This window comes from Bos indicus, chromosome 3, assembly GCF_029378745.1.
Source record: "Bos indicus isolate NIAB-ARS_2022 breed Sahiwal x Tharparkar chromosome 3, NIAB-ARS_B.indTharparkar_mat_pri_1.0, whole genome shotgun sequence".
In the NCBI taxonomy this organism is placed as follows: domain Eukaryota; kingdom Metazoa; phylum Chordata; class Mammalia; order Artiodactyla; family Bovidae; genus Bos; species Bos indicus.
The window spans coordinates 31,110,627-31,122,751 of NC_091762.1; the positions used below are offsets into that span (position 1 = coordinate 31,110,627).

Genomic DNA, 12,125 nt, shown 5'->3' on the forward strand with positions numbered 1-12,125 from the left:
TCTTGACTCTTAGTAGAGACTCATATTTTCCATAAATGTACTGTGTCCTAAATTAATTCCTTTTTTCCCCCCTTTAATATAAAATACAAATTCAAGCATTCTTTATGAACTGAATCTTTGATTAGATAAAAACTCTGGTTTTTAAGGTTTTTGTGTATTTTTAGCAGTTCCATAGAACCTTTCCAAAAGGATAAAAGAACAAGAATATTTCATTAATTATAATCTGATATCAATTTTAATATACATTTAGATATATAAATGTTCGTGTATAATAATGATATAGTTAACTTGACTGAGTACCACCTATGTTATTATTCATATAAATCAGAGAAATAATATTATTCTATTTTATGTGAAGCTTCCAAATTTATTGTAAACTTTTCATAAGGTTAATGTGAGCCATCACCCCAGTTTGTTGTTTATGTTTAAGAACATGTTATTTAATCTTTGTTTACTCTTATAAATCATTCTTTGTACGTTTTGCATAAGATATTTTATGTTTGCCACCTCATCTACCTTTTGAAATGTTTTTCCTACAGTTATGCAGAAGGCATGGAGAGAAAGGAATCCTCCAGCTCGAATCAAAGCAGCCTATCAAGCTTTAGAATTAAACAATGAGTAAGTTTGAAATATAATATATGGAAAATAAGTTTGTTTTGAAGGAAACCCAGGCAAATGATTTTGTTTCCTTTTTTCTATCCCTAAGACATTTGGAGTCATTAATAGTCCCCTTTTTGCATACTAGGGACAGATTTGCAGTGTTCATTGACATTTGTTTTTTGCTTCTGAAATTGTAAACTTATCTTCTGTGCTTTTGAATAGAAATTAGGTAGAAATATTTTTCAAAAGGAAGAATACTGATCTAATTGATGATGACACTTGATAGAGTACTAAAATACTTATGCCACTCATTTTAATTTTGTTTTTCATTTATGTCATTCACTGAAAGCATTCATTCAGTCCTGAGACCTCTAGTTGCTAGTAGGATTGGAGGATTGGGAAGGGAATTCAAAATAAGAAAAACATGGCTCTAACCTTATTATTTTTAATGTTAGTAGCATTTTTTTTTTAAGTTCCTTTTATCAACTTTGTATTTTAAAAAGTATAAGTGAACTTAATATTTAAGACAGATCAATAAATATTGATCTAATATTAAATAAATGCCAAGAGTGAAAAATGGGCCTAGTTGGGATTAATCAAGGAATACCTCCTGAATAATGTGAATTTATCATTGTCCCTGTACTCCTTTCTCCCCTACCACAGATATATTAATCCTTATTAAGAAGACTTACCCAGGGTAGAACAAAATGTCAGTGTAGGGAACTCAACAAGGAGTGAATCAAGTTTATTGAGACTCTGAAAACTAATCAGAAGTTTATTGCAACCTAAAGAATGCTTAATCAATTTTAAGAAATAACTGAATTTCTTTAAGAGAGCTTTATTTATTTATTTTTGGTATTTTAACTTACACTAACCCCATCCTCCACCCCCTAGCTCAGTGGTAACCGCCTTGAAGACAACAGTCATCCTTCTGGGTATAATTCCGTCTATCAAAGGAAGCAGACTGGATCATATTCTCAAAGAACTGTGGTCTAAAATGGTCTGACTGGTCTGATGAACCCGTGAAGGACCAGCTCTAAGGGCTTGCCTTTTTTACTTTGGTTAATTTGAAACTCTCCCAGTACTGACACAGCTATACTGGGGGAGGGGGTGCCGTTAGTGGTGTGGGTGGGCTGGCATTTGTTAAAAATATTTAACAGCAAATGTATTAGGGCCTGCTGCCAGGAGCAAGGGGTAACAACAGGCAAACAATAGACAAACTAGAAAGCTTGGGAAAGGCTGAGGAATGAGAAACTGGGAAATAAAGGTTTTTAAAAGCTTCCACATATTCCTTGGAATCTCAGCAGCTACACACATGCCCAAGTTTGGGCACTTGCTCAGAAAAGACTTCAGGCCCTAAGCTCTCATGTCTGTCTAACTTTCAGGTCCTGCACAAACAGAAAGTGAAAGCTAAGGTAGAGTTGTAAACTGCCTGACTGATGTTGAAGGTATGCCCCCACACACACACAGAACCCATCTGCTAAGACTTGTTTTTTGTCTTGTTTTTGATTTCAGGGGTTTAGAGCAATCTCTATCAAGTCACTAACTAACCATTATGCTAAAAGAGCAGAGACTTCACTAGTCACTCATGATAGAGAAAATAAACTACAAAATCAGTTCAGAAGTTATTAAACAACTATAAACAGCAACAACAATCCCTGGGAAGGAGATGAAATCTGATTTCTAGAGTTGCTAGATTATAATATTTTAAATTTCCAGTTTTCAACAACAAAAAAATAATAAGACATACAAAACAGCAAAATATGCCTTTCACAGAGACAAGGAAATAAATAGAAACTGCTCTTGAGGAAGCCCAGACTTTGGACTTCCTGGACAAAAACTTTAAATCAACTATTTAAAATATGCTCAAGGATGTAAAGGAAGCCATATACAAAGAATTAAAGGAAACTATGAGAATCTGTCTCAGATTAGAGAGTATCAGTAAAGAGGTAGAAATAATAAAAGCTAAATAGAAATTCTAGAGTTGAAAAGTTTAACTGAAATTTAAAATTTCCTATTGGGGTTCAGCAGCAGATCTAAACAGGCAGAAGAAGGAATCAGCAAACTTGATTTTGGTCAAAAATAAAAGAATGAAGCAAAGAGAACAGAGCCTAAGAAACCTGTGGGACACTGTTAAACATACCTATGCATAATGGAGTCCCAAAAAGATAGAGAGAAAAAGGCAAAAAAGACTATTTGAAGAAATACTGGCTGAAAAGATCCCAAGTTTGATGAAAGGTCTGGATCTATACATCAGAGAAGCTCAGTGCACCCCACATAAGACATACTCAAAGATATCCACAATGAGATGCATTATAATCAAGCTTTCAAGAGCCAGAGATAAGGGCAGGTACCTGAAAGCAGCAAGAGAGAAGCAACTCATCACGTATAAGTAATCCTAAAAAAGATTAACAGCTGATTCTCATCAGAAACCATATAAGGCAGTGGAATAATATAGTTAAAGTTCAGGAAGAAAAAACCTGTTAGCTCAGGATTCTGTGTCCAGCAACCTTGTCCTTCCAAAAAAAAAAAAAAAGAAGAAGAAGACATTCCCAGATAAACAGAAACAGTTCAGTGCTAGTAGACCTGAACTTCTCCTACAGGAAATGCTACAAGGAGGCCTTCAGGGTGAAATAAAATGATACTAGACAGTCTTGAGTCCACACAAAGCAGTGAAGAACACCAGAAGTGTAACTACATAGGCAAGTGAAGTCAATATTAACTTTTTTTTGGTTTGAAGTTCTTTTTATCTATATGATTTAAAAGACAGCTGTATAAAACAGTCCTTGTAAATCTATGTTGATGGATGTACAGTTTATATAGTTGCAATTTGTGACCATAACAACATAAGGGGGGAGAAGCGATATAGGAGCAAAGTTTTGAAACTATTGAAACTAAATTATTGTTAATTCATTCTTGGTTTTTGTAAGTTGTTAAATATAATTGTTAACTGTTAAACACTAAGAAATAAAAAATATGATAAAAAGAAGTAAGGGAATCAAAATGGTATACTAGAAAATATCTAACACAAAAGAAGGCAATAATGCAGGAAATGAGAACAATAGCAACAAAAAAGACAGGATATATAGAAAACAAATAGGAAAATGGAGGAAACAATTTCTTCCTTATCACTAATTACTTAAAGGTAAATAGATTAAGTTCTTCAGTTAAGAGGCATTGATTAGCAGAATGGATAGGGAAAAAAAGTAGTCCAACTATACGCTATCTAAATTCTTTAGATTCAAGGACACAAGTACAAAGTGAAAGTGTAGACAAAATTCCATGCAAATAGTAGCCAAAGAGAAATGGAGTGGTTAAACTAATACCAGACAAAGTAGAATTTAAGACAAAAATTTTTACAAGACAAAGTTTGACATTATATAATGACAAAAGTTCAATTTATCAAGAAGATACAACAATTATAAACTTGTATACATCTAATAAGACAGCCCCAAAGTGTGTGAACCAAAAACTGACAGAATTGAGGGAGAAATAGAGTTCAACAATAATAGTTGAAGACATCAACACCTCATTTTCAATAATGGATAGAATAACTAGACAAAAGATACACAAAGAAATAGAAGACTTGAACAAACAATACTGTAAACCAACTGTATCTAACAGATACCTACCCAACAACATTTCCATATACCCGAAGTATACATGGAACATTCTCCAGGATACATCATAGTTAGGGCATAAATAATTCTCAATAAACTTAAAATGATTGAAATCATATAAACTATCTACCTTCACTACCGTGAAATGCAACTAGAAGTCAGTAACAGAAGAAAATTCAGAAATTTCACCATATTGGAATGTGTGGAAATTAAACAACAAACTCTATAGACAAATAATGTCAAAGGAGAAATCACAAGATGAATTAGAAAAATGCTTTGGGATGAGTGAAAACGAAAACATAACATATCAAAAATCATGAAATACAGCAAAAGCAGTACATGCTCAGAAAAATTTATAGCTGTAAATACCTACATTAATAAAGAAAAAAGATCTTAAATCAAGGACTTAGCTTTATACCTTAAGGAGTTAGAAAATGCAGAGCCAACTAAACTCAAGGCAGAAGGAAGGGAGTAATAAAGATTCAGTTCAGTTCAGTTGCTCAGTCGTGTCTGACTCTTTGTGACCTCATGGACTGCAGCACACCAGGCTTCCCTGTCCATCACCAGCTCCCGGAGCTTGCTCAAATTCATGTCCATCGAGTCACTGATGCCATCCAACCATCTCATCCTCTCTTGTCCCCTTTTCCTCCTGCCTTCAATCTTTCGCAGCATCAAGGTCTTTTCCAAGGAGTTGGTTTTTCGCATCAGGTGGCCAAAGTATTGGAGTTTCAGCTTCAGCATCAGTCCTTCCAGTGAATATTCAGGACTGATTTCCTTTAAGATTGACTGGTTGAATCTTGCAGTCCAAGGGACTCTCAAGAGTCTTCTCCAACACCACAGTTCAAAAGCATCAATTCTTTGGTGCTCAGCCTTCTTTATAGTCCAACTCTCACATCCATCCATGACTACTGGAAAAACCATCGCTTTGACTACGTGGACCTTTGTTGGTAAAGTAATGTCTCTGCTTTTTAATATGCTGTCTAGGTTGATCATAGCTTTTCTTCCAAGGAGCAAGCGTCTTTTTAATTTCATGGTTGCAGTCACCATCTGCAGTGATTTTGGAGCCCAAGAAAAAGTCTTTCACTGAAACCACTGAAACAATGGTTTCCCCATCTATTTGCCATGAAGTGATGGGACCAGATGTCATGATCTTAGTTTTTTGAATGTTGTTTTAAGCCAGCTTTTTTTTCACTCTCCTCTTTCACTTTCATCAAGAGGCTCTTTAGTTCCTCTTCACTTTCTGCCATAAGCATGGTGTCATCTGCATATCTGGATATTGATATTTCTCCCGGCAATCTGATTCTAGCTTGTGCTTCATCTAGCCTGGCATTTTGCATGATGTACTCTGCATATAAGTTAAATAAGCAGGGTGACAATATACAGCCTTGACATACTCCTTTCCTGATTTGGAACCAGTCTGTTGTTCCATGTCCAGTTCTAACTGTTGCTTCTTGCCTGCATATAGACTTCTCAGGAGGCAGGTCAGGTAGTCTGATATTTCCATATCTTGAAGAATTTTCCAGTTTGTTGTGATCTACACAGTCAAAGGCTTTGGCATAATCAATAAAGCAGAAGTAGATGTTTTTCTGGAACTCTCTTGCTTTTTCCAACGGGTGGCAATTTGATCTCTGGTTCCTCTGTCTTTTCTAAATCCAGCTTGAACATCTGGAAGCTCACGGTTCACATACTATTGAAGCCTGACTTGGAGAATTTTGAGCAGTACTTTGCTAGCATGTTTCATGGGGTTCATGGGGTCGCAAAGAGTCGGATACGACTGAGTGACTGAACTGAACTGAACTTGCTAGCATGTGAGATGAGTACAATTGTGTGTTTTTTGAACATTCTTTGGCATTGCCTTTCTTTGGGATTGAAATGAAAACTGACATTTTCCAGTCCCGTGGCCACTGCTGAGTTTTCCAAATTTGCTGGCATATTGAGTGCAGCACTTTCACAGCATCATCTTTTAGGATTTGAAATAGCTCAACTGGAATTCCATCACCTCCACTTGCTTTATTCACAGTGATGCTTCCTAAGCATCAAGGCCCACTTGACTTCACATTCCAGGATGTCTGGCTATAGGTGAGTGATCACACCATCGTGGTTATCTGGTGGTTATCACACCATTGTGAAGATCTTTTTTGTATAATTCTTCTGTGTATTCTTGCCACCCCTTCTTAATATCTTCTGCTTCTGTTAGGTCCATACCATTTCTGTCCTTTATTTTGCCCATCTTTGCATGAAATGTTCCCTTGGTATCTCTTAATTTTCTTGAAGAGATCTCTAGTCTTTCCCATTCTATTGTTTTTCTCTATTTCTTAGCATTGATCACTGAGGAAGGCTTTCTTATCTCTTCTTGCTATTCTTTGGAACTTTGCATTCAAATGGGTATATCTTTCATTTTCTCCTTTGTCTTTAACTTCTCTTCTTTTCTCAGCTAATTTTTAAGGCTTCCTCAGACAACTGTTTTGCCTTTTGCATTTCTTTTTCTTGGGGATGGTTAGATAAATTAGATTTCATCAAAGTTAAAAGCTTTTGTGCAATCAAAGAATATTGTCAAAAAAGTGAAAATGCAACCCACAGGTTGAGAGAAAATATTTGCAAGTCATATTTGATAAGGGCCTAGTATTCAGAACATAGAAAGAAGTCTTACAACTCAGTAACAAAGACAACCCAATTAAAAATGGGCAAAGGATTTGAATAGACATTTTTTCTAGGAAGATATATAAATGACCAAAAAGTACATAAAAAGGTGCTCAATGTCACTCATCATAAGATAAATAAAAATGAAAAACACAATTTAATACCCCTTCACAAGAGGGGTATAACAACAGTAATAGAACAAAAACAAAAAATAGAAAGTGTTTATGAATAACTGAAATTTGTTACCAAGTCCGACCTCATAGCGAGTGCTTGCCATATGACAGGCCAATAATTGAGCAATGAGTTGTTGGGGCAAGGAATAACAGCTTTATTCTGAAAGCCAGAAAATCAAGAAGATGGTGCATTTATGCTTACAAAGAACTCTCTTGCCTCAGTTAGAATTCAGTCTTCTTTTATACTAAAAGGGAAAGGAGTGAAGTCAAACATTTCCTGGTTCCTATCCACCCCTGGAGGAGTGTGTTAATTTCTTCCTCCCAGGTGGGCCTGGCCAAGATGTTTCCTGTGAGCTAAATAAAAGTCTTTTAGCATAATGCTCATATCCTGGGAAGCAGAGTTCTGAGAGTTGTATTATTATGTATAATTTAAGTTTATAGGCAACATCCCTTTAGTGATTAACTTAGAATAGAAAATTTTCTTCCCTGTTACAGAAAGTTAGGTAAAGATAGGGAAATGTTATGTAAATAGACATACCCTAAAGAAACTACAAACAAAGGTCTGTCTAGTCAAGGCTATGGTTTTTCCAGTGATCATGTATGGATGTGAGAGTTGGACTATAAAGAAAGCTGAGCGCCGAAGAATTGATGCTTTTGAACTGTGGTGTTGGAGAAGACTCTTGAGAGTCCCTTGGACTGCAAGGAGATCCAACCAGTCCATCCTAAAGGAGATCAGTCCTGGGTGTTCATTGGAAGGACTGATGCTGAAGCTGAAACTCCAATACTTTGGCTACCTTATACAAAGAGCTGACTCATTGGAAAAGACCCTGATGCTGGGAAGGATTGAAGGCAGGAGGAGAAGGGGATAACAGAGGATGAGATGGTTGAATGGCATCACCGACTCAATGGACATGGGTTTGGGTGGACTCCGGTAGTTGGTGATGGACAGGGAGGCCTGGCGTGCTGCAGTTCATGGGTCGCAAAGAGTCGGACACGACTGAGCGACTGAACTGAACTGAAAGAAACTACTTGCTTTACCATTTTCCTTAAAATTGTCTTGCTTGCTTTCTTTAAAGCTGTGCCACTGCATATGTTCTACTGGCTGAGGAAGAAGCAACAACTATTGTAGATGCCGAAAGGTTATTTAAACAGGCACTCAAGGCAGGAGAAACAATTTATAGGCGGTCACAACAGTGCCAGCACCAAAGTCCTCAGCATGAAGCTCAACTGAGTAAGTGAATATGAACTAATTTTCACCTGTCTTTTAGTTCCTGCAGTTGCCTCTTTTATGTGTAAAACACAATACAATAAATTTTTAAAAACTTAATACTTAAAAGTTAGCTGCTCTTCATGAGATATAACAGATCTGTTCAAGTCAGCAAGACAGAAATGTGTATTAGCTAGAGAATGTTTGTGGAAGAGAATAGATCTGTTCTGGTTATTGAGAGATGTGCTGCTCTGAAACTTAACAGTAATTTATTTCATGCAAGAATTGGGCTGGTCATTGGAGAAACACAACTCAAAAATATTCAAGATTCAAGAGAACCTTCTAATAATGATAAACAGCTGTTACTTTTATCCACCCTTACCTAAGCAGTAGTAGAGGTATATATATCATTTGGTTTGCTCTTCAGGCTGTAAAAATATCTCCATATAGTGCCAGGGAGTGGCCCTTTAGCACAAAAACCAGCCTTACACTTGGTATTGACTCTTTCTTTGGTGGTTTTTTTCTCTACAGTATGTTTGAGATCATATGGGCCATAGCAGCTGACATCCTTTCTTTCCACTCTAGGCATACTCTCCCAGTTGTGATTGAGACACTTACCAAAGATGTTAGAATTTGTAATGTTGTTGCTTCCTGCTATATTGTGTGGCCAGAGGGTTTAATTTCATGATTTTGGCAAAGAGTAGGCAATAAATTGAAATATGTTTATATAATGAATTATCTGCTGGGAGTTAAGTTCTAAATCTTTTGTTTGTGGAAATTAAAATTTGGATGTTTTCTCTCTAAACTAAATATTGATGTATATAGGATGTTTCATTAATGCATGTTGTTATAACGCACAACTGTGGGAATATATAATCTTACAGTTTAGAACTAATGAAACTACATCTGTAAAAAAGTCATGCCATTTGTCCTTGTATAATCTCAAATTTAGTTATGGGATAGGTTCAGAAATATTTGTTAGCCCTTTCTAGAAGTAGTTTTGCCCTTGAGCAAAAATTTACACTAGTATATAAATTTTGTTTTGAATATCTTTTGTCAGTTAAAATAATAGATAATATTAAAATAGTAGATTGTTTATACAGAAACTTAATAGATTCATGTTATTTCTTCTATTAATGTATGTCTTTTAATAGTAAAATCTACTTGCCTAGTATACACATATTACTTTATATATACTGTACTCAGATTATGTAGAGTCAAAAATAGTCCTATATGTATATATATACATATATATATTTTAAGCCTTTAATATAAAAAACTTCAAACATCTATAAAAATATAGCAATATAATTAACTTTCATTCATTGTTCATTACCCAAATTCAACAATTATTAATATTCTTCCATTCTGACACAATTTAATTTTAATTGAACCTTCCAGGGTATATAAAATTATTTGCCTTCCAGGCTAATAAAATTGATAGATAAATATATTAAGGAAATAGCTGGTCATAATATAAAAGTGATAGTTTTGGGTCATTTATTGTTTTTTTTAAATAGGGAGAGATACCAATGTACTGGTGTATATTAAAAGAAGACTGGCAATGTGTGCAAGAAAATTGGGAAGAATAAGAGAGGCAGTAAAAATAATGAGAGATGTAAGTAAATTTGATGACTTAACCTTTATCTTTATTCTTTCAAAACGGAAAATATGTTTTAAGTTGCTGGTTAAGTTAATGCATAATCACTGTGTGGCTTTTTATTTTGTAACATTTATTTATTGGTGGTACCATGCATCTTGTTGCATCTTAGCTCCCCAACCAGGGATCAAACCTCAGGCCCTGGCAGAGAAAGCGCCAACCACTGGACCCCTAGGGGATTCCCCAGAATCTTTTTTTTTTTTTTTCAGTTGATAGTTTTATAACAAGATACTTAATATACACAAATTTCTTAGAGGTTGAGTCTCCAAAGTTTTAATAAAGAATTTCTACTTCTGTATTGAGTTCATTTGCTATAATTTTAATCTTTTTTTCTTTTAATATACAGTTAATGAAAGAATTTCCTCCTCTTACCATGTTGAACATCCATGAAAATCTCCTAGAATCACTTTTAGAATTACAGGCCTATGCAGATGTCCAAGCAGTTCTAGCAAAATATGATGGTGAGTGATAATTCTCTTAGTTGATTCTTTACCAGCTGAGCTAGCAGGGAAGCCCCTCTTAGTTGATAGCATAGTTAGAGTGTTTTTTTTTTCCCCCAATATAAAGTGATCACAAATGGTATCCTACTCTGGTATTTCTGTGACTTTCTCTTTGCATTCTTTCCAGTCAATATTTAGAATCTGTGGACACAAGTCACTATTAAGTATCTTCTTCTTTTTGTAAATATTTACTTATGTGGCTACGTCAGGTCCTAGTTGACGCATGCAGGTTCTTTGTTGCGTCACGCAGATCTTTCGTTGCAATGCACAGGCTCTCTAGTTGTGGTGTGAGGGCTCAGTAGTTGTGGTGCACAGGTTTAGTTGCTCTGTAGCACGTGGAATCTTAGTTCCCTGACCAGGGGTTGAACCCATGTCCCCTTGAATTGCAAGGCAGATTCTTAACCACTGGACCACCAGGGAAGCCCCTAAGTATCTTCTTTATCAATACTTTTGGTAGCAAAAGTCTGCAAGGAAAAATTTTCCCTCTGTCAAAGTATATTCATTTGTTTTAGTGCCTGTGTGAGGCACTTGGAATACAGTGGTAAACAAGAAAACATGGACTTAACCCTTAAAGGGTTTGCAGTTTGGTAGAACATACAGACAAATGGATAGTAGTTACATTGAAGCATAGTATGTTAGGTGACGTAATTGGAAAAGTATGGAGTGCTATACACTTCATTTCTTTTGGAGTGATGGAGAAGGCTAACAGAAGTTGCTTAGCAGTATATATGAGTAACTCAGAACAACATTTTACAATGCTTTTTAGTTAAAAAGAGTAATTTATTATCTCATCTGATGCTTACAACAATCTTGAGAGATGGTAGGACAAGTATTTTACTATTTCCAGTTAATAAATAAGGAAACTGGAGTTGAAGAAGGCTAAGTAATTGGGTAAGGTCTCCTAGCCAGTAAGTGGCAAGCCTGAACTTAAATTTAGGTATTCGATTTCTTTACTAGTTTCCCCAAAGTAAGAAGTCAATATATGTTGGCTGTTTTTATTATTGTACTATAACAGTGCCAGTTTATCATAAATGGAGTTGAGATAATTTTTAAGAAGCATAGTCTTTCTCCTCATTCTGAGTGAGCCATCAGCTTTTAACCTGAAACTGAGAACATCCTAACAAGCATAATTTTTCTTGTCATAGCTTTCACTATATCAGAACACATATGTCACTTATTCATACTGTCCTGTTGTAAGCTCCTACCCATTAGCTTAGGAATCCCCGTGACTTAGAAAGTTTGAAATGTATTACACTTGGAAAGAGAAGTTTATTTCTTTTAAACATCTGGAATTCTTAGGAAGTGCTTTAGAGTAATATAGGCTCATGGAGAAATTTGTGAGAAATTCTTTCCATATGTTACTTATCAGATGTATGGCCTGCTTATGATACGTATGATGAACAAGCTTAAGGACTGAATGTGAAAAATCAGAATGGACCTATTCATTAAAAATAAAATAAAACTAGCAACCTGGATATGCCTCTATGTTTTCAGTTATTTTTATCAGTCCCCAGTTTTTAACTCTTCTAGAGTCCTGAAAAAAGTTAAAAGCAAGTTTACTTCTTTAGTTCTCCATTTGCTAGTATAACTCTGGAATCTGGAAAGAGAGTCCTGTAGTCTTACTCTCCTGATAACATTGTTTGGGGCATTCTTTAAGATAATTTCATTATAGTTCTCAATTTCTTTTTATTTTATAAAAGACTATCACTTAAGAAAATGTAGAAA

At 35.3% G+C, this 12,125-nt stretch overlaps 1 protein-coding gene across 24 annotated transcripts in view; it reads left to right on the forward strand.

The window, feature by feature from the left end:
* ST7L (suppression of tumorigenicity 7 like) overlaps window positions 1-12,125 on the forward strand; it is a 147,409-nt gene that overhangs the window by 24,579 nt on the left and 110,705 nt on the right. For all 24 annotated transcript variants that reach the window (XR_011565750.1, XM_070785910.1, XM_019956822.2 and 21 more), the window contains 4 exons: window positions 540-618; window positions 8,110-8,264; window positions 9,761-9,858; window positions 10,247-10,361. Coding sequence is in view for 23 of the 24 variants with exons in the window: in XM_070785910.1 (XP_070642011.1) it covers window positions 540-618; window positions 8,110-8,264; window positions 9,761-9,858; window positions 10,247-10,361 (447 nt within the window). In the remaining variant the exon portion in view is untranslated. The remainder of the gene's footprint in view (window positions 1-539; window positions 619-8,109; window positions 8,265-9,760; window positions 9,859-10,246; window positions 10,362-12,125) is intronic.